Source organism: Phyllostomus hastatus, unplaced genomic scaffold (assembly GCF_019186645.2).
Source record: "Phyllostomus hastatus isolate PE091 unplaced genomic scaffold, TTU_PhHast_1.1 phas_contig_210, whole genome shotgun sequence".
Lineage (NCBI taxonomy): Eukaryota > Metazoa > Chordata > Mammalia > Chiroptera > Phyllostomidae > Phyllostomus > Phyllostomus hastatus.
In genome coordinates, this window is record NW_025333737.1 from 28754472 (window position 1) to 28782248 (window position 27777).

General features: G+C 39.8%; 1 protein-coding gene across 2 annotated transcripts; it reads right to left on the reverse strand.

Annotated features, from left to right (window-relative positions):
- Nucleotides 1-1499: 1499 nt before the first annotated feature.
- MED1 (mediator complex subunit 1) lies at nucleotides 1500-27777 on the reverse strand. Of its 2 annotated transcripts, XM_045835996.1 has the most exons (17): nucleotides 27556-27777; nucleotides 25241-25347; nucleotides 21293-21371; nucleotides 19666-19720; nucleotides 19429-19561; nucleotides 18690-18718; nucleotides 16238-16309; nucleotides 15405-15479; nucleotides 14704-14777; nucleotides 14312-14401; nucleotides 11208-11319; nucleotides 10574-10698; nucleotides 10230-10348; nucleotides 9273-9474; nucleotides 6987-7082; nucleotides 6767-6872; nucleotides 1500-5154 (listed from the first exon to the last, which is right to left on the reverse strand). In XM_045835996.1, the coding sequence occupies exons 1-17, from the start codon at nucleotides 27578-27580 to the stop codon at nucleotides 1920-1922; spliced, it is 4734 nt and encodes a 1577-aa protein (XP_045691952.1). In that variant the 5' UTR covers nucleotides 27581-27777; the 3' UTR covers nucleotides 1500-1919. The 2 variants fall into 2 exon arrangements, with proteins under 2 accessions (XP_045691952.1, XP_045691953.1); XM_045835997.1 differs by lacking the exons at nucleotides 19429-19561; nucleotides 25241-25347; nucleotides 27556-27777 and having other exon boundaries at nucleotides 21293-21369.

Genomic DNA, 27777 nt, shown 5'->3' on the forward strand with positions numbered 1-27777 from the left:
GGTGAGAAACTTGTGAGAAATCCAACCTGGTTGTATGTCTGAGAGGCTGCTACTGTATCAGCATCACAAGATAAAGCACTCTGGTATCACCTTGCCCATGTCCTTCTTAGTGTCACCCAAGACATTTGACTCTGATACGGTAACCGATAACTTTTCTTGCTCCACTTTGCAATGTTTCGTTTCCTACTTCTTATTACCTTGGGACACAAAAGTGGCAGAGTTGTTGAGAGCTGATGACCAGAAAAGGGAAACCACTAGAGGAAATCAGAGACAGTCAGGGAAGAAAGCCAAAGCTGATTTTCCAACTCTATGCTAACTCCAACCTGCAGAAAGAGCTGAATATAGAAATCTTCTTCAATATCTGATGAAGTCACTCCATTTATCACAAACATACACAAATTGATGACCTGGCTTTTTGTTGTTGTCGTTTTGTTTTAATCCAGAAGAGTTGTGCTGGGGACCGTGCCCCGTCCTGCTGATACAGATCCTGAAGGGAATCATCAGGAATGGCACAGTGCAGGTGTCAAAATCAAAGTAAGGCCGCAGAATTTTGAGAGGACCCTCCAAATACTGAGAACTTGTGTTGCACTCAAATGGTCTCCTGGATTTTTACACTTATGAGAAGGGCTTCTTATTGGTGTGCCCCCAAATCCAGACTCAGACCTATTCCTCCATAAAGGTCCAATTGTGTTGCTACACAGTAGCAAGGGTTTATTTTCATGCCCACCTAGCATTCCAGGCCCCCCTTCAAGTGAGCTTGAAATTGTTTTGAGTGAACTATGGCTGCATTTTTTTTTACTGTTTTATCTAAGGGAGCATGAGTGATTAAAGTCTGGACTCCTCCTTGTGAAGAGAAAGGAGTCCAGCTCTCAGGAATGGCATCAGTTCTCCTACAAACAAAATGCTGGGGTGTGGACTTTTGGCACATTGTGGAAATAGGAGAACTATTAATTCTGCAATGGTTTTCATGCCACTCTGGGTCAGGGAGGCTGTCCCACATTAAACCTTACTACATCCGAAAACACGTTTACATCCCAAAAAGCCAGCCCAGATTTTTTTTGTAAAGGAAAAAGGCTATAAATCAATTACTTCCATAGGGAGTAACTCCTAATATTCCTATGATGTTTGAATGCCCTGAAAAACCTCGAAAAAAATATACCTTTTGGTTTTTCTCTTTAATGTCAAAGGTGGGCTCTGACTAATTTGGTTGGGCTTGATGCTATAGCACCAGCACAAGCTACAAGCTCCCTACAACCAAATAAGCCTTGGTCTTTTCACTCCCATCATTTTGACCCTGAACCTCACAGAATTAGAAGGAAATACTGTATAAAAACAGATAAAGGGTTAAAATATTACAAATAAATAGCTAAAATTATCTTCCCTCCCCCAAACACTCCTAAGAAACAGACACCAAACATTACTTAAGTGTCCAAAATAACCAAAGTCCTTCATTTGTCCATGCCTCAAATGGACAGCTACCCAAACAAAGGTGAACAACCTTCATGCAAATGCATCAAGGAATGTATTGCTTTTTCATTTTCTGCCCAGCCCTTCACATACATGCACTAAAATTGAGTTTAAAACATGGCCTAAAAATGGAAAGGGGAGAAAAAAATATATATGATTATTTCCCACAAAACGGTTTCCCACCCTTCCCTTTCCCTATGTCCCTCCCACCCCCTCCCTTTCATAAGCAAATATTTTAACTCTTTTTTTCTGGCAAAGGAACAGTGATTCTTAGTAATCAAACCTATGATCTCTCTAGTAGGGTCTGGCTATGTCTTTCTAATTCACCCAGCCTAGTGTCAAAGACATTCTTAAACACAAAATCAGACTTTTCCGGCTCACCCCGTGTGATGGTTTGCCTATAAACTTTAGTTTTTCTCTGGCCATGTTTTTTGTCTTAAAAACTAAGGTTCCTAATTGCCAATCAGGGCCACATCCATAAGATCATCATCTTCCTCCCCAATCATAAAGTCAGGGCTGAGCCTTGAGGGCCTGTCTGTAGATAAGATTGTGTTACTTGTCATAGACAAGGACTGGTCTGAAGAGATGGGTGATTTAGACCAACTCTCTGGCTTCATGCTATGAGATTTTTTCTTATCTCGGTCTTTGTCCCGATCCCGATCTTTGTCTTTTACTTTCTTCTTTTCTTTTTTGTGCTTCTTATGCTTCTCTGTGCTATATTCTGGAAGTGGTCGGATGCCATCATCTGAGCTGGGACTGTTCTGATAAGATTTCTCTGCTATGGAGGAGCCTGACTCACTTTCACTGTCCAGATTCTGGGGAGTATATGCTGGTGACTTACTATGGCTGGGGGAACCACGCTCATGCTTTGGAGTGGAACCACTGATGAGTGGAGAACCATAGTTTTTGGAAGAGGCCATCTGAGGCCTAAGCCCTTCTCCACTACTTTCCCCAGGTTTCTGCAAAGTCACTTTGGCTTTAATGCTGGGGGATCCCCCATCATGCTTGCTGATGATAATTTTTGCCACACCCGTGCTCCCTACATTTTTTGACTCTGAAGTCTTCTTAGATGAATCCACTGAGCCCCCCGAGGAGGAAACCTTTGATTTGTCTTTATCACTTTTCTCTCGCTTGCCCTGGAACTCTCCTCCTGACATGTTATGTTTGGAGGACATAGGATGGCTAGAAGAATTTGTGCTCACCCCCATCTGGCCATCCATTGGATCTTCACCTCCAGGGCCACTGGTGACAACCCCATGTTTCAGTTTATCTATGACAGCTGTTAAGGATGGCTTTTTATTTCTGCTGGGAGATTTCCCTTTGGAACTCCCATGCTGGTTCTGAGAGGATGACATGGAAGAGCCACTTGAGGAAAAGGAAGATGATGATGCTGTACAAGAATTAGATGATGGGGGAGTTTTCAATGAGCCTGAGGATCCTAACCCTGAAGATGACTTCATGCCAGTGCTTGAACCAGTTCCAGACATATGAGAACCACCAGAACCTGAACTGATAGGGGACTTGGCTTTAGAGGATGGGGGAGTCCCCGGAACAGGCTTCATTGGAGAAGCAAGCTTATCAGAGCCTCCAGGTGGCCTGGAATGAGAAGGGGATATGTTTGGTTTACTTAAAGGATTCATAAGTGATGATGGCTTTCCTTGAAGTTTCATCTTGGTGCTGCTGGAGCCACTGCTCAGTCCATGCTTAGTAATGGGAGAGGAGCCTGGCTTCCCCCCGGACTGGGATGAATTTTTGGACTGGCTAGACCCAGAAGACCCTTGGCTAGAATATATACTGCTACTTAACTTTGAACTTGATGAACCCTCTGATTTACTGCTTTTCATCTTGCCTGAGTTGGAAGCAGATGATGAGGAAGAGGAGGAAGAATGGCTATGGTGGCCTTTGCTGCCTGAGGAAGACACAGAACCACTGCTGGCATACTGACTGTGAGAAGAGGGCTTGCCCACCATCACAGTTCCCTTAGGAATCTGAATGGTGATCTTGGGAATGGGTGGTGTGGCAACCCCTGGGGGAGTCTGAGACCTTCCTGAACTGCCTGGAGATTTGGATCCACCTGTACTGGTAGGTGGGGTGAAAGGTCGATTAGAAGAACTGTGAGACGGGGACTTTCCCTCAGTGTCTGCCTTCTTCCGTTTTGGAGGCTTATCTTTGCTTTTGCCATCATTAGAAGGGGTCCGACTGCGCTTCCCTGGTTTGCTATCTAATCCTGGCCCCGACAGACTACTACTACTGGTGCCATTGCCTTCCTTTACTCTCTTTTGAGTCTTGTCTTTCCCTAAGTCCCCAGTGGTCAATAAAGGACTCTGGCTACCACTGTGATGCTCTAAGAGATCTGCAGAACCCAAGGCCTTACCAGCCACTGCTATAATACTGAAATCAACCGTGTCAGCTTGGCTGTTGCCTTTAAACTTAGTCTCCCCATTATCACCTCCAAGCATTGGCACCCCCAAAGTACTTAGTGTTTGAGATGCAAATCCTTTAAAATCATCATTATCTCCACTTTGGCTGCTTTCATCAAAGTATTCGTCTCCAAAACCACCTTGGCTCTGGCTGTTCAACAGATCAGGATTGAAATCTACTCCATCAGAAAAAAAATGATTGGTAGGAGAGTCACTACTGGGGCTTCCAGCAGCATCTGCAATAAGGTCAGCTGGATCAGTGTATGGATTTTCATTATTATTGGTTTGAAAGACATCAGGGTCAAAGAGGGCACTCTGAGAATGCCCAGAGCTTGAAGAATCTCGAACAGGGGTGCCAATGGGTGGGCAATCATCACTAGTGCTGGGAAGCTTAGAGGCTTCTTCTGCAATGTCTGAAAGGATATCAGTTACATCTGGGCCAATGCTGTCTGAACTGGATAGTCGGACCATCCTTTGAATACTGGGCTGGGGGTGAGGTACTGGTTGCGGGTAAGTTGTCGGGGGAGTGCTACACTGGCTTGGAGCTGGAGTGATGTGTGGTGTATCCAGTGTGTCGGCTGTCATGTTGACATCAAAGATAGGGTTCTGTGAGTCAACATCCATTGAAAATAGCTCCCTCTGAAAGTCATCTTCAGTCTGGTGCTTGGGTTTGTCAGGCAGTAATCTTGATGACTTCTTCTTCTTCGTCTTGTTGCTTCCCGAGCACATTTCCATCCGGGGTGAGCCGGAAGAGGAGTTCTGCCTTTCTAAAGGACTGCATCCATAAAGGGTTGAGAAATCCTGGGCAGGATTATCTTTAAGAAGGTTCATGAGCATCGGGTGGTTCTTGGTGTTGCCGGCCATCGAAGAGACAGGTGGCGGCGTGTGATGAGGAGGGGTCGGACTCGAGCCAATGGTAGACCCCCCGTTCCCTGTGATTTGCAACAAACTGGTAAGAATTGGGTTCTGAGACACCTTGCTGAAGTCCTCCCCATGGCCCACCGACTCATGCCGATCTTTGATGCTCATGCTCATATTAAACAAGGTGGTAATGGGACCCCCCGGAAAGGTGTTGGTTGGTGTAGTGGTACCACTCATTGGGTTGTTGCCTGTGGTCATGCCATACCCTGGGCTGCTAGCCGGGGGCAGGTTCTTTTTCACCATGTCTTCAACTGTCTCTGCAATGAGGGACAGTGCTGGGGTGTCGGCCTGAATGGTTTCAGCCTTCCTCCGAATAGCCCTCATCGTCACAGGGATGGACATACATCTGTTAAGATAAGAGGGAAAAAACAAAGTTAACACTGCACTAGTTGCTGAATAAAATCAACTTTTCATTAGGAAAACAGGCTTTAATTTTGCCTGAGATTTAGATATATCATCAGGGGTTTGCAGTAATGCAGTTTTCAGATAAGGTGAGTGACCCCACAGGCAGGAACAGTTCTATGAAATGCCAGAGCTTTGGGTATTTATTCCAAAAGAATCTGGACCAATAGATAATCATCAACCTCTTTAGAAGCACCACCAAACACAAACCAACCACAAACGAGAATCCAAATAATTAGCTATTATAATGCACTAAAATTGGTAGTAATTAACTTATTAACAAAATGCCCTCCTTTTGGAGTTTCACATGTAATTAAATGGAATATACATTTATCTTAATGAACCAGTGGAAAAATCTCTTGACCCATCAAGTTCTAAACCTTACTGGCTTGGATCATCCAAAAACTATACTATGCAAAGTGCTACTACTGGTATGGAATCTTGTTTATTTTATATATTTTTTTTTTAGATTTTATTTTTAGAGGGAAGGAAAAGGAGGGAGAAAGAAAGGGAGAGAAACACCAATGTGTGAGAGACACCTAGATCGGTTGCCTCTCTCATGCCCCCAAATGGGGACCTGGCCTCGGACCCAGGCAGGTGCCATGACTGGGAATTGAACCAGTGACCTTTAGGTTTGCAGGCTGGTGCTCAATCCACAGAGACAAACCAGCTAGGGTGAAATCTTGTGTGGGTTTTTTTTTTAAGATTTTATTTCTTTTATTTCTAGCGAGGGGAAGGGAGGGAAGATGAGAGGCAGAGAAACATGAATGTGTGGTTGCCTCTCGCATGCTCCCTACCGGGGACCCTGCCTGCAACCCAGGCATGTGCCCCCCAACTGGGAATCAAACCAGCAACCTTTGGTTCGCAGGCCAGTGCTCAATTTACTGAGCCACACCAACCAGGGCAAAATTTTGTTTATTTTAAAGCAAAGCACTGTCTTTCACATAAATTTCTTTTTAGAAACCTACATTTGAAAACATTTTGCTCTAGAATGTGTCAGCAACCTTTGTTACAGGCCAGTAACAGTTTAGATTTTTGAAGATCATGTGGTTTCTGCCCAACTACTGTGCTATCTTAGCTCAAAAGCAGCTATATGTAAAACTTACAATATGTAAGACTTATAATATGTAAATAAAACAGACATGGCTGTGTTTCAATAAAATTTATTTACAAAACGGTCCTAGCACTGCTCAAGAAAAATCTCACAATTACTTATTAATGTTCCTGTTAAGCTAACTGGCTTAATTATCTTCCCACACACTGCCACTGACATGTTACATATGTTAAGAAGTGACAGAGAGGATAAGTGAAAAAAAAAATCTACATCTTACTTCAGCTCTCTCCCTCCTAAAAGAACACTAACACCAGACCTGAAGTTACCTACCTTACTTCCCGTTACCCTCATAATATTTAAAAAACCAAAGCTTATATTGCTTTTGTATCCAAAAGCAGAGAAGGGTAAATTCGAAGCAGTGACTAAGTGCTTTCCTCCTAAATGTCCAATTCATCATTATATACCTCTTACTGGGATTCTGATGGAAAAGGGCCAGTGCTACCTTTGAACAACTTTGGCAATGAAGTCATCTGTGCAGATGAGTGCATCTGACAGCCCCTTGTAGAGTTTACAGCTCACATGTGTTGAGTCCTGCACGTCCATTACCACTGAAAGACAAAATATATAGGAAGTACTTGAGATAGATTCAGCTTTTGACTTTTCAGAAAGAGATAAAGACCAAACTGCTGCCATGAGAGGTGGCAGCCACCCATACAACTCACCACACACCAGGGAGTCATTCACAGGATGCTGAAAAGATACGCTGAACCGGGACTCCGAAAGGGGACACACTTCAAACTGGAGGAGCCCAGGAGAATCTAAAAGACAAAATGTCATAAAATAATTAACCAAATAATAAGACTTGAGACAAGTAAATGATAATCCCTAAGTGTAAAGAATTAAATTCTTTCCCTTGGAAATTAGATCTTGTACCTGTTGGGGACCACCCTGTGTGGTTTCTGACATTGTAGCCCCACGAGAGTAAGCCCGGAAGGGGGCTAGTAAGTCTCCCTGGAAAACCACGTAAAAACACAGGTGGCAGACATGACTGACTCTAACACTGAGGGCTCCAGTGGGAATCAGGCCTGATAAATACATTGTATCCTTTGAAGCTTGCTCTGCTTTGTTTTGTATAGTCCTAGTGATATAAACCGGATGTTTAGTTCAAGGTATAAGGAATAAACTCCTTACCTCATGAAACATGTCTTAAAAGACCCTCTGGCGTCCGCATGACTAAAAGACCCTGACCTGTGACAAATCTCTGTGTTCCTTCAATTGTTATCTATAGATAATATCTGTTTTTGTACGACTATAGCCTTTCTGACATTGTTTAATGAACTATGCATGTATACACCTACACATACCATTCCCAATAAAAGCCATTTGGAAGAAGGGCTCGGGGAATTCTCCACTGGAGGGAATCACCACCCCCTTCCCTGCCGGAACAGCAAGTCTGTGTCCAGGACAACTTATTTCTCATCTGTGGTGGACAGGGAAGCACTTCAGACCAGAGTTCCTCCCACATATACCTACTATGTCATCCACAGGTAATAGAAGGAATCTGACAGTTTATGTTATAAATACTCCAAAACAAAATAGTAACTAACTTTCAATTTTCTAAAATGAAGGCATTTATGGTAATCCCTAAATTGTTAAAGACCTTGACAGTTATAAACAACCTGCCTTAAAAGTGAATTCTGAATATAAATATGACCAAAAGGAGTTCCTCATTCTATTTGATAAGCAGACATCTAGAACAACTGCCATAAGCCCTGCTTTCTATCAGTGTTTGCAGCTGTTAGCTGTGTAACCCATAATCTGTTGAGCAGGGATACAGGGCTACAATCTAAAATGCTATACTTAAGCCAAGTGCACACATATCTGCCATCATATGTTCCTACGGCAAACGTGCTGGCAGCCCGGAGATAGAGATCACATACTTTCTCGGCAGAAAGCATCTCTGTAGGATTAATTTCATAACTAACTTTAAAAAACTCACTTTTAGATGCCCTGAAGCTATTTGGAGAATTCTCCTAGGATCTGAATACATGAAACAGAAATAAGCACACTTGTGTTTGCTCTCTAAAATTTCTCATTTCTGAAGCAATTCTTATTCCCAGAAAAAATGCCTCCTGATTTACCTTCCCTGTTTCTTCTTACCTACCATTTGCATTGATATATCTCTATTACTGAAGTGCTTTACAACTAAGGTAAAAAGGAACTATAGTCAACTAGAACAGCCAATATTCACATCAAAGCTTCTAATAGCAAACTGTGTTGGAAAAACACGAGCATTCCAGAATCCTGGGAGAAAAAGAAAGGGGCACAGGTTTCACTCCTTTTTAAACTATACAATTAAGTTCTCAAAAGAACAAGGAAATATAATCAGGACCGAAAGCACTGTCCTAACCACCTAAAATTTAAATATCAAGAAGCCCTCTCTTCCTATGGCATCCGAAGTTCTACTTTATATTCTGATGCAAGGTTCAGGCCCTTAGCTACCCAATTATATCACTGTATGCAGAGAAAGAGTATCCACTGCAACATCCCCGCCTCCCCCAAAACACAGTAGCTTCCAAACGCCAATTTATAGATTGGTTCCATCAAATTATTTGTGGAGCTTAAAATGGATTCCCAACACCTCCCACTGAGGTTCTAATTCAGTTCATGTGGATGTGGAAACCAAATAGCTGTATTTTTTAAAGATTTATTTATTTATTTTTAGAGAGGGAGGAACAGAAATATCGATGTGTGAGAGTGATGCATCGATCAGTTGCCTCTCGCACACCCCCAACTGGGGACCTGGCCTGTAACCCAGGCATGTGCCCTGAGTGGTAATCAAAATGGTGACCTTTCAGTTCGCAGGCCAGCACTCAATCCACTGAGCCACAACAGCCAGGGCCACATATCTGCATTTTTTAAAAGTTCCACAGGCAATATGATGGGTCACCAAACTGGAGTTTTCAGTTTACATCTACAAGTAAGTATATCAAAAGGAAAGGCAGTACCTTCTTTCAGAATAGTTCTTTTGACACAGCTTCCAATTAGGGTATTATAGGCTACTTGGTGTCTGATAAGATTTAGGATAAGAGGAACTCGGCCAGGGTGCTGAAAGGTGATTTTGCTAACAAGGGTTCCCTGTAGACTCCTGCCATCTGGAAGAGGAGCATCCTTGTTGAGAAAGTAACAGTGCTGCTGACCTGGAAGAGCCTAAGCAAAAAGAACAAATATTAAGGATATTAATGCTACTCACCTACTGTACTCCAATCACAAACTACTCTAAAAAAACCCCAATGCCTCAAAATTCAACAGCAATTTCTTGATGGATAATAAAACTCCACTGTTAATGCTTTGGTTAGCTGGTGTTATAAATGCCACATACTCGGCCGAAAAGGCTTTTTGTAAACGTTGTGCTAGTGGTTTTCTAATGCAGCTACCATAAAAATTACCTCAGAAATCTATATAAAAGAGGTTCCTGAACAATAAGTAAAATATCTTTTTATAAAATACTCGACATATAATTAAAATGCAGCCAGAATTCGGGAACTATTATTTTAGTCTACACTATCACCAGACATTCCAATAAACTCAGGTACAGATAAGGTTTTGGAACCTTCCTTAATTTATTCATTCCAGCACTTTCCAGATTAAAACTCATGGCACTTGAAAAAATTAAACAATAAGAATGCTTAACACCTATTTACAAGCTTGTACAAGTTCAGAATACCATTAAAAGAGTTTCATCTGAAATTTCAAAAATGAAATGTGTGTTGTTTCCTGACTTAGAAGCTCATGTTCTTTCTTCAGTATGTTCCAGAGATTTCTGTAATTTCCTGCCTGACTGAGGAAATAGGATATGATCCAGCAGTCCTAAAGTAGGTTATCTGACCTCAGTAACTCTATAAGGGAAGATTCAGATCTTGGGTCCAAACATAACCTACAATAGTTTATGGGGCCTTACTTACAGCATAAAATCGCATGTTGTGATTCAAAGGTACAGGATCAGGGTCCTTTGACAGCTCAAACTGAGTGATCAGTTCATAAAGGGGCACATAGGTTGGTTGAGTTTCAAACAATGGAATTCCTGGGGAGAAAAAAGGATCAACATAATGATCACAGTAAGATCAAAATGTTGACAGCTTAATTTTTCCTTCATAAATTCTATTTTGTCCATTTAAAAAGTACTTCAATACAAAACACCATGACATTTATACCCATCAGTACTTTTTTGAGGCTTTCAAGACTGAAAGAGGTCTAAGTTTGCTTTTTGAATTCATAACAAGATTAGCTCCTGATGCTTAAAACTCACCTGTGCAGTTCTGAAGTTTCTGAACAAATGCTCTAGATACTGGTATTGGCTGGGGAAATTTCAAGAAGAAACAGGCAGGAAGATCAACACTGTTGGCACTGGTGATTGAGGAGAAGGAGGGGGTCCTTCAAACAAAAGTGGAGGGTTGGATTTTGACTTGATATGAAAATGAGAAATCTCAACACCCATTCTTAGACATGCCTGTATCATATAAACATATGCTCACCAAGGCTACCAAAACCCACTCTTTGAACTTTCTTCCCCCAACTATGGAACATTCTATTTGTTAACCCTAACATATTTAATCAAATGTCTATTCTGAGGCATGTCCTCTAATTATCACTCCAACATAACTCCAAATCAACGTAAGTCCCATGAGGAAAAATGCAGCAATCATTAAACCAGAGGAATTAGCACAGTTCTCTCTCTCAGGACAGAGAATATGTTCTATGAGCAGACTTCAGAGAGGAATATTAAAATAGACATTGAAAAAAGAAACATGAATAAAACAAAAAGCCAATCTCTAGAAAGTCAAGTTAGGGAAGAGTCAAGTGAAAGTAATAGTTGTTTCATACTGGGCTTGAAGTTGAAAAAATGGACATTGCTATCCTAGAATTAATTATATTTGACTTACCATTTGTTATCAACTGGATGTGACCCCATAATTAATGGTGCAATTGGGAGTTTATACATAGCAGATGTTCCTTCAATTGTCACTGATGCATTCATGCCCAAAGATCGAGGAACTGGGAATAACAAAAGAAAAAGGGTATTCTCCAAAGTAACACAAATTATAAGGAAAGGATCTTAATATTAAAAAAAAAAAAAAAAGAACTAGGCTAACTTCTGTATAATCTGGCAGCCTTATTTTGTCTATCAGATACTTTAATACCTATATAACTTAGAAATGCAAAAGTTACCTTTCTTTAAAAGATTTATTTATTTTCAGAAACAGAGAGAGAGGGGGGAAGGGAGAATACGAAGGAGAGAAACATCAATGTGTGAGAGATACACTGATTGGTTGCCTCTCTCACACCCCCAACTGAGGATCTGGCCCACAATGCAGGTATGTGCCCTGACTGGGAATCAAACCAGTGACCTTTCGGTTCATAGGTCGGTGGCGCTCAAACCACTGGGCCATGCTGGCCAGGGCAGAAGTTACCTTTCTAACCAACCGTGTTTCTGTGTGTAAGTAAAACAAAAACAAACAAACAAAAAACCAGAAAACAATGCAGTCAAAGGAAAAAAACTTTACTGATATTTATTCTTTTTCTCTAACTTTAGAATGTATTTAAATAAAATTATGATTATAGGATAATCAATGAATAAAGTTACAAGGGCACCAAATGAGGTATTAGGGCATTTCTCATTCTGTTTTAGTATATTTAAGTGCAAACAGAAAATAACATGCATTGTTGTAATTCTTATTTATTTTATATATATATATTAAATTATTGATTATGCTATTACAGTTGTCCCATTTTCACCCCTTCATTCCCCTCCACCACGCACACCGCCTCCCACCCACATTCCCCTTTAGTTCTTGTCCATGTGTCATAAGTTCTTTAGCTTCTACATTTCCCATACTATTCTTGCCCTCCCCCTATTTTCAACCTACATTCTATGCTACTTATTCTCTGTACCTTCCCCCCTCTCTGCTCCTCCCACTCCCCTGTTGCTAACCCTCCATGTGATCTCCATTTCTGTGGTTCTGTTCCTGTTCTAGTTGTTTGCTTAGTTTTTGTTTTTGTTTTAGGTGTGGTTGTTAATAATTGTGAGTTTGCTGTCATTTTACTATACATGTTTTTTATCTTTTTCTTAGATTACTCCCTTTAACATTTCAAAAAATAAGGGCTGGGTGATGAACTCCTTTAACTTGACCTTATCTGAGAAGCACTTTATCTGCCCTTCCATTCTAAATGAGAGCTTTGCTGGATAGAGCAATCTGGGATGTAGGTCCTTGCCTTTCATGACTTGAAATACTTCTTCCCAGCCCCTTCTTGCCTGTAAGGTCTCTTTTGAGAAATCAGGTGACAGTCTGATGGGAACGCCCTTGTAGGTTACTATCTCCTTATCTCTTGCTGCTTCTAGGATTCTCTCCTTCATTTTTACCTTGGGTAATGTAATTATGATGTGCCCTGGTGTGTTCCATCTTGGGTTCAACTTCTTTGGGACTCTCTGAGCTTCCTGGACGTCTATTTCCTTAGCCAGAATGGGGAAGTTCTCCTTTATTATTTGTTCAAATAAGTTTTCCATTTATTGCTCTTCCTCTTCTCCTTCTGGTACCCCTATAATTCAGATGTTGGGACATTTAAAGATGTTCTGGAGGTTCCTAAGCCTCTCATTTTTTTGAATTCTTATTTCTTCATTCTTTTCAGATTGTATGTTTTTTTCTTCCTCTGGTCCACTCCATTGATGTGAGACTCCGCTTTCATTCCATCACTATTGGTTCCCTGTGCATTTTTCTTCATTTCACTTATTGTAGCCTTCATTTTCTCATCTAATTTGCGACCAAAATCAACCAATTCTGTGAGCATCCTGATCACCAGTGCCTTGAACTGTGCATCTGACAGGCTGGCTGTCTCTCAGTAGCTTAAAAGTATTGGTTCTGGGCTTTCATTTGTTCTTCTGTTTGAGCCTTTTTTTTTTTTTTGGTCTGTTTTTTGGTCTAGTCGCACCTGTTACTTATGAGGGGCAGAGCCTTAGGTGTTCACCAGGGTGGGGCAACCCAGTCGTTGGGTTGTGATGTTGTATGTGGGGGCGGGGTCTGAGAGGGAACAATGGCACTCGCTCCGCTCTCCTTGGACAACAGTCCCTTCTGCTGCTTCCCCCAAGCAAACTGGGCCTTTCTGGTGCTTTTCCTTTGTGGGTGGGCTTGTGCACCCCGTGGGACTTTCCAACGACGTCTTCTGTGAGGCTGGGAGTCTCTCCCTGCGCCTCAACCCCCCACAGGTATTTTCAATCAGTGCTCCAAGGCTGTATTTCCCAGTGCTGGGATCCTGGGTTGCGCGCAGTGCCTTGCTTCACAGTTGCCGCCTCACTGGGTCTGCCGGTTTCCACCATGCGCCTGGGGTCCACCCAGGGGTCCACCCACTGCGGTCTTGTGAGCCCCGGATGCCTTACGCACTCATTCCCTACGCTCTTTGTGCCACAACCCACAACCTGCACCGGCTGCCCGACTCCGCCCCTCCTACCAGTCTGGATGAACAGGTCTATTTTAACTCCTTGTTGTCTGACTTCCACACAGTTCAATTTTCTGTCAGTTCTGGTGGTTATTCTGTTTCTAAATTGTTGTTGTCCCTATCTTGGTTGTGCAAGGAGGCACAGTGTGGCTACCTATGCCTCCACCTTGGCCAGGAGTCGCATTGTTGTAATTCTTTAGTAAGTTGGCTAATTTCTTCACCTTTGAAGTAATGATAAAAAGGGATTTTTCCCAGTCAGGTGGTTTATATCTTTTCATTTACTTATTCAACAGCAGCACTTATTAAGCTTTTATTATGTACGTATATATATATATATATATATATATATATACACACACACACACATATACATATGTAGGTAGGTGTGCACGTGTGTGTGCATGTAACTACATCAGGTGCAAACTTTTGTAGGGATGGCAAACTTACTATGGAGTAGCAAACCAGAAAGTACAAGCAGGGCTAGGCATTCACATTCTTAAAAATACTTTTTAAACATGGAACAAAATCTGCAATTGTTTTACAGTTAAAGTCTTACCATTATTCTCATGCAAAACGATGGGAGATGTAGTCTTATCATCCAGTAGGTCAGAAGGAGAGGCATAGTACTTCAAGTTCATTAAATGACCTATGAAAAATAACATTTATCACTACATCTTCATCAGGTAAAATACAGACTCATGCTCCAAAAGTAACTTATAAACTATGACTGATGCATAAGTATTGATTCTAGGAGAAACAATTTACTTCACAATTAAAAAAATAAAATTTAGTGAAGACAGGTGTTAATTACCTTAGAAGTCATTAAAAATACAAAAATTACTAGTGGTTTTCTCCCTCTGCTTTTATAAACCCAAGGTAAAATTTTAAGCAATGACTCCTCAACTAAAATTAGACATTTTTCTAAATAAGCAAAATAGGATCACATACCCCCACTTCTTGGAGTGAGATAGCCAACACTTCCATGAAGAATCTTATCTAAGGGACCAGCGTTGGTTGCTTTCCTGCAAGACAGATGACCTATGTTTGCTTGTATTTAAGCCCTGCAGGTATTACTGTACCATGCGAAAATGAGTTCAGCTCTTAAAAGACTTAGAGTAATGACTCTGTCCTATAATTGTGCATATAACAACTATATTTCATATTCAAAGTGAAGAGATTATTTCTGAGTATACAGCAGTATATAATGTGTGAAACAAAAATTACTACTCTTATTTATTAGATGGAGGCCAGGTTTGACAAGTCTTAAGATAAAACCTAGGGAATATCAACCAACAACTTAGGGATACTGAAACTCAGAAAATGGAATGCAGTCAACATTTGAGAAGTGAAAGGAAATGTACAAGATGTATAACGTAGGTAAAATATAGATATATAATAATGTACATCCATTATACAGATATATACAGTGTGGGGGGAAAAGTTAGGTTTATAGTCATGAGTACGTAAAACACAGAGTTTATTCTTGTATTATTTATTCATTATTGTATTCTTTTTCACACAAACAATTAAAAACCTACTTTTGCCCAACCCTGTATAATAAGACCCTGGCAACGAGCCCCTATGTGAAAAACTTTAGGAACGAGGTACCCAGAGGGTTCATACAGAATGGTCACCTTAGCCAATCTTACCAATACATGACTGCCATTTTAGATAGATCCTGTTCCAAGGACTGGAGAGCCAAGTACATTTTAGTCTTCAGTTTGCTAAAAGTAAGTGAAGAGAACAAGAGTTAAAACAGTTAAAATATATACATACATACACACAAACAAATACAGAAAGGCTAGAGTGCAAGTCTATATTGGAAGCAAGTAAAATGGCCATTAAAAAAAACTTTTAAAAAGGTTTTTTAAACCCATAGTGCTCTTTCAGCCCTGGCTGGTGTGGCTCAGTAGATTGAGTGCCAGCCTGTGAACCAAAGGGTTGTGGGCTGGGTCCCCAGTAGGGGGCACTCAAGAGGCAACTACATATTCATGTTTCTCTCCCTCTCTTCCCCTCTCTCTAAAAAATAATTTTAAAAATTTAAAAAATAATATTTTTAAATAATAAAATTTTAAAAATAATAAAAATTTTTAAAAAATAAAAAATAAATCCATAGTGCTCTTTCAAAGCTAATTTTTATCACTATTTAAAAGAGCCAAGTAGATTAACAGAATCCCAAGTACCATAAAAGTAAAAATGACAAGCCAGTTATACAGAACTAATTTCTTTCAGCACAGAAATCAATATGTGGAAGACATCTCAAGGATTATCATCTTCTTTCAGTATGATAATCTATCAATGCAGATACTATTTATTTAAAATACGTTTAAAAAACATAAGAGTTAGAAGCTGAGCTATAGATTGTCATTATTAGACATCACAAATGAGGTAAGGCAGAAGACCTGGCAAATTTCTAACCACACAGTAATTTATAGATATACACTGATTTTTCCAACAAAAGCAAAGAAAAAAAAGTACTTACTTGTCTCCTGGAAGGTTATAAAGATTAACAAGACCCTTAAGGTGCTTAGAAAATTCATCAAAATTTTTTTCCCTACAAGGAGTTCAGGGAAGGGGAGAGAAGAGGGAGAATAAAACATATAATTACTACTTTATCTTAACAACGATCTTCCAAAAATCATGGCTATATCAAACTAATTTTCATAATTTGCTCTACTGTTTTTAGCCCCAGCCAGTTTCTAGAGTCAATCAAAAGTAGCAAAAGCAAATGAAATGTTTTCCTTTCTCTGTCCATTTTTCTGGAGAAGGTCCTAATAAACAGTTTAAAATATAATAAACAAAAGACCTGGTAACTTATATACTAATTTGCTTCTAGGTAATGAGACTTGGTTTAAATAAATCACTTCCTTTTCCTCTGCATACATAACTAAGACCAGATGTTATGAGGATAAAAAAAAAAAAACACTTTTGATTGGAGAGGAAATGGAGTAAATAAATTGAGAAAATAGAACACTTGTTAGTAAATGGAAACATAAGAACAATGAGGATAAATGAACACTAGAGAGAGATGGATGACCTAGAGAAAATCCGATGGGTACTATGAAGGCAAACCACATATTCCGAAGGTCCTATATCTAGATCTACCCTAGGGGGAAAAAAGAACACAAAACTAGTACTACCATGACCCCTGGCTTTCAAGAACTAAGAAGTCTGGCTTGGATTCTTAGTCAAATAGCTTCTGTGGGCAGACTTAGGAATCCAACACAACTCAACAACTCTCTCTGTATCTTTCTTTCAAACTTAAAAAAAAAAAAGTCTCTTGAAAGCTAAATTGCTCTGACAATGTCAGATACTTGGTCAGGCATGTATTGAATACTTACAGCCAGAAGTGCCTGAAGGCAGTAAAAAGAAACAGAGCAGCAGCAAAATATATTCCCTACAATCCATACAAAGTGATTAAAAATGTCAGGTATAAAGGCTGAGGCTCTCAATTCCAAACATGCCCTCAAATTAACTTTAGAACACCAATGGTTCGTAAATTGGAGTAATCTCCTACTCCAGATTAGAACCAAAAATACTGGCTTTATGGACTAAGCCAATGTCCATCTTTCTAGACTAAGGTGGTAATACAGCTTTGCTAGAATTATTGATTCAGTTAAATCACAGAAAATTTATTTTTTTATGTTGCATTACAAGTTTAATTTTTTTAAAGATTTTATTTATTTATTCTTAGAGGGAGGGAAAGAGGAGAGAAAAAGGGAGAGAAGCATTGATGTGTGAGACATACACCCATTGGTTGCCTCTCCCATGTCCCCAACCGAGGACCCACCTGCAACCCAGGCACCTGCCCTGACCAGGAATCAAACCAGCAACCTTTCAGTTTGCAGGCTGGCACTCAGTCCACTAAGCCACACCAGCCAGGGCCAAAGTGCAATTTTTAAGAGCTGGTTCAAATTTGGTGGATTTGGTTTAGGTACATTAAACTGATCACTGAGAAACCTCCATATAAAACTTAGTTCCTCAATGTTACCACCCTAAGACATCTCCATGTGTCATCTGAAACCTTCACTGTATTTAAAACATAAAATTGATGTAGTTACTTTCTCAAGTCCCCAGAGAGTTGATTCTGGGTTTAAGTATGGAAATTTCCATTTAATTCAAAGGGAAAAAATTAGCCAGGAGAAAAAAAAAACATTAATTGCTGAAAGATTCATCAAACCTAGCACTACACTATGATGGGAATATATCACAATATGCCTTAACGGCAAAGCAATTTTTCTCAAAATTAAGTGGAAAAAGTTATTTTTATGGCACAGACTCAATTTCCTCAAGCCTTCTCTGATTCAATTAAATAGTATCCTTGCTCCATACAGAATTCCAAAAACTAGATGAGTAGTTCTCAAACCAAAGTGACTGCTGCCCTCCAGGGACATTTGGCACTATCTGGAGATATTTCTGATTGTCACAACAGGAGATACCACTGGCAACCAGTCCAGAGAGAGGATATTCAACATCCTACAATGCACACACCAGCCCTCTAGAGCAAAGGCTTTTCCAATCCAAATTGTCAATACTGCCAAAGTTGAGAAACCCTGAGCTAGACTGAATAGGGCAGGAAATCAAGCTAAGCCAATTCTGAAAGTGAACAAGTACAGACTCTGAAAAATCTTGACCCAAGAAAATGAATTTGTTCCTTAGGAAGGTAATTCCTGTCCCCACCCCCCACCCCACCTCTCACTGAATGTATTGCGGGTGACACTGGTTAACAAAACTGTGCAGGTTTGGGGTTCACATTTCTATAATACACTGTATACTGTATTGTGTATTCACCACTCCAAGTCTCCAAGGAAGGTAACCTTGGACTGGCCTTAAAACCTAGCTATAACAAAAAACCAACCAACCAACCAACCAACTAACCCAGCTCTAAAGAACAGCATCGTCTGCCAATATCATGGAATATATCACTTGCTTACCTTAGCTGCTGTACAAGCTCTGGACAGCTCTGAAATTAAAGAAATTATGTTAAAACATTCAACTACTTTAAGACCTTTGAAGATACCAATAATTTTTCTCTTATTAGCAGCACATGCTTTAGAACAAAAACATTAAAACTACAGAAGGTCCTTATTATCCAGATATCAACAAATATCTTCTTCCTATTTGGTAAACCATGGGTTTGGGGTGGGAAATTAAAGATCAAAGTATATGAAATAGTTTATAAAAGGATCAACTTTCAAGAACTTGTTTGAAATATTAGGACCTCTCTTTAATGCTATCCTTGGAATTCATATCCAATTCTTTGGTTACACACATTTTAGATTCATCTATTTTACAGGATTTTTCAGAGACATCAGCTATATACAAGATTATCTGTCCATCTTGATTATTATAAGTTCTTTGAGGAGAGGAACATTGTTATTTATCTCTAAATCCTCAACACCTGTAGTTCAACTGCAAGTCATATTTGTGTATAGGAAACGGAAAGGGTTCCTCTGGGGTTTCTACTTGCCAAAGCTTTTGGATAATGTTAGAGATGGACCCATATTACTCTAAATTCCACCCTATAGCTATTGATGTTATAACCCATCACATCACCTCTACAGTGGCTCATGAAAAAATTCTAAACCCAAGCTATTTCAAACCCCAACCATTTTAAAATTAATGTCTCTAAGTAAACCCCATAGATTCCAGTGAAATATCGACAACACATACCACAGGATTCTCCCCATGGTGAGCCACTTTTACATCACAAAGCTGTCCTGCAGGATCTAACTGCACTTCCACATAGAACATATCTGACGTGATGTAACATTCAGTGCCACTGGCACTGAGATGAGAGCCCAGTCTAGCAGGAACAAACCAAAACAAAAATTAATAGAAGACACATAAATAAAGCCACCCAAAGTCAACACTAAGGTAAACATTTCTGCCTACAGATAGTCTACTTACCCATTCTGTCTTGCTATAGATTCCAAACGGTCAGTCATTGCTGGTAAAGATGTTACTATGAAACAGTGAAAAAAGGAAATCACAAAGGAAGCTCCAAATAAAATTATATTCTTCAAAGACAGAAATACCCTGAGTATATCCATCCCCTCAAAGTGATAAACACATTCAATAGCTTAAATGCTTATGATTTGCACAAAGGTCACCTGGGTAAGGGTTAGCTGTGGCCTATACAGTAATAAGGATTAAAAAAAAAAGCCAAAAAACAACCAACCAACCAAAAAAATCTATTTGGAAAACACCACTGGACCTTTGTCCTTGCCCTTTTTCATTACTCATTTGGGACAAGTTATCTTTAATTTTAAAAAGACAGTTATTTGCTAATGCTTGTAATAAAGATTAATATCTTAATAGCTGGAGAGAGGGGGAAATGAGAAGTTATGATTTAATGGATACAGAGTTTCAGTTTGGGAAGATAAAAAAGTTCTGGAGATGCACTGACCAATGGGGCTCAATTAGTTGGGCAACTTCACACAAAGCAAAAGGTTGCCAGTTTGATTCCCAGTCAGGGTGCATGACTGGGTTGCAGGTTTGGTCCCTGGTTGGAGCACATAGGAGAAGCAACCAATTGAGGTTTTACTCTCACATCAATGTTTCTCTCCCTTTTTCTCCCTCCCTTCCCCACAAATGAATAAATAAATAAATAACTAGCTCTGGCAATGGATGGTGACAATGGTTGCACAACAATGTGAATGTACTTAATGCCAATAAACTGTGCATTTAAAAATGGTTAAAATAGTAAATTTTATGTTATGTATGTTTTACCATAATTAAAAAAATATCACTCCCCCTGGTGGGTGCGGCTCCATTGGTTGGAGCACTGTCCCATGGACCAAGAGGTCATGGGTTCAGGTTCCCGGGGTTCAAGTTCCCGGTCAGGGCACATACCTAGGTTGCAGGTTTGATCCCCAGTCAGGGTGTGTACAAGAAGGCAACCAAGCAATGCTTCTCTCCTCTCCCATCAATGTTTCTTTCTTTTTCTTTCCTTCCTTCCTTCCTTTTTTCCTTTCCCTCCTTCCCCCCTCCCCCCCCCAAAAGCAATGAAAAAATGTCCTTGGGTAAGGATTAAACAAACAAAAAATATTCAGCTGAATAAGGTTCATTTGCGATGCATCAGAGTAAAATCTTTTTTCACTTTCTTTCTCCCAAAAAATAGAAGAGCTAATTATAAGTATGAACAATCAAGCTCATGATTTAAATTTTACATTTACTTTCCTGAAAACATCGGTCTATAAACACAATAAAAACCTTTTAACATTAAAATGTCCATCTTCTTATTAAGAATTAATTAGAAAAAAACATGTAAAGAAAAAAAAAAAAAAAAAGAATTTCCCCTGCTATCTATAGTTACACTTCAACAATTATCTTTGGAGTCTCTATCAACCTCCAAAATAAAAAATCAAAATGTTTTAAAAGTTCAGGCAAGAGCTCATCTCAGTTTCATAACAAAAGTAAAAACAACGCCCAGCATAGAAAGTTGACCTATCTCAATCCATATATCTAGTGTAAGTGTAATTTTCTTAAATAGCATGTTTTAAGAAATCAGCATATTTCAAAGATGATTACAAACCTTTGAGAGCTTTCTGCAATGTCTCCAAACAGCTGACCAAATGTTGATGCCCCCCAGAACTCATCACAACCCTCTTCTCCTGTATTAAGTGGGAAAAAATTTGAGGTAAAAAGTTAATCAAGCCAACAGTGTTTCACATAAACACATATATTATCCTAGTACCAATACTTCAGGATAGTCTATAGACTATATCCTATAGTATGTTAATACTTTTGATCAGTCTATAAACTTTTTTTAAATATACTTTTTACTGTTACTCTGTCCATACAACCAAAGGAGGAAAGTTCATGCAGTACATGGATACATCCATATCCATATTGATGAAGGTAGGAAAAGTATTCATTCCCACAACTGTCCTGGCTGGTGTGGCTCAGGGGACTGAGCGCTGGCCTTCGAACCAAAGGGCTGCTGATTTGATTCCCAGATTCGATTCCCAGGCGGGGCACACACCTGGGTTGCGGGCCAGGTCCCCAGTGTGGGGTGCATGAGAGACAACCACACGTTGATGTTTCTTTCCCTGTCTTTCTCCTTCCCTTCTCCTCTAAAAATAAATAAATAAAATCTTTAAAAAAAAAATAAGATAACCTTCAGGGGGAGGGGAATTAGGAAGAATCAAAATGTAACAAATGAGATTAGCCTCCTTTAGAAGTAACTACACGATAAGATTTACTCAGTTAAATGGGGTAGCTCACAAAATTTGGCAATCCCCAAATCTAATCAGATGATTTGTATGTAATCTAAGAAATATGATTTCACCATAGTCACAGCAGACTGACTCTCAGAAACAGATTATGTAGTCCAGAAAAGGGATTCGTAAAGAGCGAAAAAATAACGGCATAGTTTTTCTGACCCTAGCCAGGGAAGAGCTTTTCTCTGCACAACATGCCAATCCCCAGAAATGTGAACAGTTTTATGATACAAGGATAGTTTTTCAGGTTTTTCCATGCTCTAAATCCATCTCCCTTTGCTCTAATTCCAACCTTACAAAACAAACATCTGATTAATTAATAATCTGGCTTCCTTTGTACCCTGAATAGACAAGGGGCTGCTCTGGACAATGAATTACCAGTATTTTGGTAACTGAAAAGACCCTCTGTTTTAAATAAATTGCTATTCTGACTTATATGTTAATCTACTGAGATATGTTAATGTCAGTTGTTGAAAACAATTCGAAGTACTGACATACCAATAAAGTTACATTTTGAATCAGCAAAAGTAAAAAGTAGACAATGGGAGTTTTGGTGACCAAACCAAGGCACTGGTACCCCAAAAAACAGTTCTTAGTAGCCACCTAAAATTCCTGTCATGATGTCTCTCTAATGACAATATCAATTATACAGAACACATTTCAAGCTAGAATATGGTTGCCCTATAGTATAAAAATGACCTCTGAATTCCCAGACTGTAAAAATTGCCCTTCTTTTATTTAAAACATTTTTTTTTTGCCCTGGCTGGTGTAGCTCAGTGGATTGAGTGCCAACCTGTGAACCAAAGGGTCGCCGGTTGAATTCCCAGTCAGGACACGTGCCTGGGTTGTGGGCCAGGACCCCAGTAAGAGGCACATGAGAGGCAACCACACATTGGTGTTTCTCTCCCTTTCTTTCTCCCTCCCTTCCCATCTGTCTAAAAATAAATAATAAAATCTTTTTTAAAAAATAAAACATTTTAATACCTTTTATGTGCATAACCCTGAGCCACAAAATGTACATACATTTGTAGAATTTACCGTTACAGAAATATTTTAGCAATGCAACACTTTAATATCTATTATCTGATTTGATTCTTACCACAGAACTACAGCAGGCCCTTGAATAACTTCGTCTCATAACGTTGATGAGAAAACAGAAGTTGACTCCTGGCTGAGGCCACTGCCTGTGTGGAGTTTACACATTCTACCCATGTTCATGTGGGTTTTTTCTGGGTACCCCAGTTTTCTTCGATGTCCCAAAGACATGCACATTAGATTAACCGCCCATCTAAACTGTCCCATTCTGGGTGAGTATGACTGTGTGTGTGAGTATACCCACAATGGAATGGATGGCATGCTGTCCACAGTGGGTTCCTACTTTGCACCCTGAGCTTCGAAGATAGGCTCTGGCCATCCAAGACCCTGAACTAGAATAAGCAGGTTGGAAAATAATTTTCTTGTTTTTATTACTATTTCTTAAATGTATGTATGGCTCACATTTATTTCAATGTTTAATATTAGAAGTGTTTTGTGTCTTTATTTAGAAGTTTGGTGATGGTTTTGTGACCAGAACTATGCCCTAGGAACTTAACTCTTATGCACATCAATTAGCCTTCTGTAATATTGTTTTGCTATATGTCATTTCGCTTAAAGTTGCAGTTTCCAAGGACCAATTAACATTAATGAAGCATTTAATGTATGTGGAAAAGCAAACTGGTATTGTGTGCCTCTACTTTCCAAATGAGAAAACTGAAACTCAGAGATATTAAATAATTTGCCCAAAGTCATATAAGTAGCAAGCGCTGGTGTCAAGCTTAAAATACAGAGTTTTGTTTTGCTTTTTTAATTTTGATTAATTTTAGAGAAAAAGGGGAAAGCGGGGACGGGGGGAGGGATAGAGAGAGAGAAACATTAGTTTGTTGTTCCCCTTATTTATGCATTCACTGGTTGCTTCTTGTGTATGTCCTGCCCAGGGATGAAACCCACAACCTTGGTGCATTGAGATGACGCTCTAGCCAACTGAGCTAAGCAGCCACAAATACAGGTCTTTTGACAGCAACATCAGTTCTTCTGATAGTGTTATCCTGATATGATTATTTTAAACACTAATAAATCTACTAAACTGAGCTTACTCTGGACCCAGGTAAGATTTGGGGGGAGGAGAGGGTACTTTCACTGAAGTAAAACATATATACAGAAAGATACAAGAGTCCAAAGAGATCCATTAATTATCACAAAGTTAACACACCCATTTAACCATTGCTCAGGTGAACTGGAAACAACAGTATGAAAGCACAGAAGTTTTCCTATATCACTTGACCACCACTGGAATCACATGGATGAAGTTTTAACATCCAGTCCCCTACCCTCCCTGTCTTCCACTTAACTAAGGGTTTGACATATGGGTGAATGACTCAGGAAGGAGTAGTAGTACTACAGATAAAAAGGTTGATGGAGTAAAGAAGTAAATTAAGAATTAATTGCAGCCCTGGCTGACGTGGCTCAGTGCCAGTTTGATACCCTGTCAGGGGAAGCTAGTCCCCAATTGCAGGTGTGTGAGAGGCATCCAATCATGTTTTTCTACCTCTCTATCTCCCTACCTTCCTCTCTCTCTAAAAATAAATAAATAAAATCTTAAAAACAAAAAAAAGAATGAACTGCAAACTCAACTCCTAGTATAGGTACAATGAAAGTACTACTATCACATTAGTATCAAAGAGTTTGACAGAAAGTGAAGAATAAATGTCTCTATTCCAGTCTATCATGTGTGTCTCTTATTGGCATTTTTCTTAGCACCTTTGCCTAAAGTACCCCAGTACTATAACTCATGATTAACACAATTTTATTAACCTACCTCCTTTTTAGGTACACTCTTAAAATGCCTGAGTAAATGGTAGCTATCAACTCTATGATAAATAACACTAAAGACAACCCTGGCTGATGTGGCTCAATGGATTGAGCACCAGCCTATGAACCGAAAGGTCACTGGGGTTCAATTCCCATTGAGGGGTCAGGGCACATGCCTGGGTTGCAGACCAGGTTCCCAGCTGGGGGCCTGTGAGATGGATGTATCTCTCGCACATCCGCCGATGTTTCTCTCCCTCTCTTTCTCCCTTCCTTCCCCTCTCTTTAAAAATAAATAAATAAAATCTTAAAAAAAAAACAAAAACAAAGACACAGTATAATAGCTAGTTTGAAAACTTCGACACAGGGAGCTTTGCTTATTAAATAATTATCCAAGCACACACCACAATCCTCACCATGACTTGACGCACAAGCTTAATGGTTTCACTCCAAGGTCTATTTTGGTTAAATTTTGCATGGAGGCGTTCCAACAGAGAACTCATCTTACTCAGCTTTTCCGACTCTACGATATAAATCAGAAGACATTGTTAGAAACTCTTCTCTTAAGACCTTATAGTTTTTCTTCTAAACAAAACCCCCCATACATCAAGAACCCAGTTAAAATATTTTTCAATCTTATTCACTTCAAAACATATAAAGAATTTATTTTTAATGACAGGAAGACACACAAGTTATGGGTCTAATCTAATAAACACCACAGAATTGGAGTACTTTCTATTTGACTTTTTAATGAGAACCAAAAAAGAACCACCTCTGATCATGTTTCAGGATCAGGATTATAATTTAGTTATAAGACCATTTCATACACACACACACACACACACACACACACACACACGAAACCCCTTGACAATATATGTAGAGTGTACACTTGAACATGGCCTAGTAAGGTTAGTTGATTTTCAATGTGAAAATATAGACCTTCTTAATCTTTTTTCATAATTTTAAGAGATCAATTTATAGGTATCATCAAGAAAACAGGCTTTGTCATTCAGATTTCTCCTATTTGAATCCAAACTAAAACTATATAGACAGAGAAGATGTCAATATCTAAAGGATGAGTTTCCAGCAACAGTAAGAGAAAGGTAGACAAGACTGGCTCCAGAACTAAGTGTGTAAACGAACCTCCTCCACCCTTAAACCCCCTCTAACTCCTGTACTGCTTAGTATCAGCAAGGACCTGTGCTAGAGACCACTGGCAACGCAAAAACACAATGCGTAACGCAAAATCACAGGATGACCTCTGTGAAAGGATGTGGGTAAGTTAACACTGAAATAACCATCACACAAAGCAAAATGATATATGCTCTTCAAAACAAAGATACAGCATGCTCTTCCTCTGGGGAGACTTCCCTTCCCCTTCTTCTTCCCCTCAGGTGTGTTACTTTTGCTTTTCTCTCTCCTAAGCTCCCAGGGCCCTTCTTTTGCTTCTGTAACTTGTTTCCTGAGCCTAGGAAGTCCAGCTGGCTGACTTCTACTACCTCTGTAACTTTCTAAATAAACTTTATTTTATTGAAAACAAACCAAAAAAGACACACGTTACTGAAATTTAAAAGGGGAAAAGTTAATTAGTTGCAGGAACGCTACAGAAAAGGTGTTACTGAAAAAATAAATAGAACATCGGCAATCAGACTTGAGGCAGCGACATCTTCTAAACCCAGATCCAAACTCCTTCCTCCAATGCCCTCATCTTCTGGATAAATGGTTCTATTTCGGCCAGTTTACAGTTCTGGACACATTTCTGGGAATTCCCATTTTCAAGACTCATTCAGTCAAGCACTAGTTTACATTCAGGAGGATTTGGCAGTGAGCAAACTACACAAAATTCCTGCCTCGTTTTACATCTGTCATTCCTCAGCACCCAAAGAGCAAATCTTTCTTCTTTCTCCACTTCAAAACATATCCCTCCTCTTTTCCTTGAGAAGGCTGATGACAAGTATCTTTATATGAATGCTCAAATCAAACATTTTTTGAGCAACTATTCATATCCCACGGAATATACAATGATGAGTAAGGCAAGGTCCCTGATCTACAAAGTTCAGAATAAAGTAGAAAAGAAAAAAGTAATACAGTGAGCTGTATTAGTAACAGAACTATGTCCAAAATACTGTGGAAGCATTTAAACTGCAGTGTAGAACTTGACAGAATCAAAGTAAGGTTCCACAGAAAAGTTGTTTTCAGTTCTAAGTTAGTCCAGCCACTGAAAAGCTGAAAACCGAACGCATTTTTTTAAATATACAATAGTACAAGATCTGAACACGGTGACGTTCTAGGGAACCGCTGGATTTTAATACCATAAGGACCTAATCATTTCACTCACGCAAAAACCCCCTCCAGTACTTGGATGAACAGCTCTGTATTATTGTTCTTATGTCATTCAGACGTCTCCTCTATAACGATGTGTAAGAATGATTTTATATTCACTCGCCTGGTCTTCCATAATTTTAGGATTAAATGCCCTGAGGACCAATAACTGCCCCTATCTAAGCAGGAAACCTTCACGGAAGTTGGGAGCCCCCATCACCCCAAAGTCGGAGATCTCCACCACCAGGGAAGGCAATCAAAATCTAAAACTCACACAAACCCCGCCTCCTGGACTCTACGTCTCCGGGAAAGTGGCCTTGGAGAACGGATCCGACCCCAGCTCCTCTCACAGATTGGCTCCCCCGAGCTGTGTCGCGCCCCCCTGCTTTTCCCTTCAGTTACTCACCCTCGGTTTCCCCCTGAGCCTTCATACTGACAGTGGGGAAGGCCTGAGTCCTACACAAGAGGATAAGCCGTCCCCCACCACTAACGGGGGAATCAAGTTAGTTCGGGCTTCCAGGACGCAGGGCACCAGTACTCCCCACTCTTCCCAGGAAGGTTCAGTCTGAAGTCCCTGGCGGCAAAAAGAGAAGGGTGCTCCCGGCCGCCGCCATCTTCCCCAACGGAA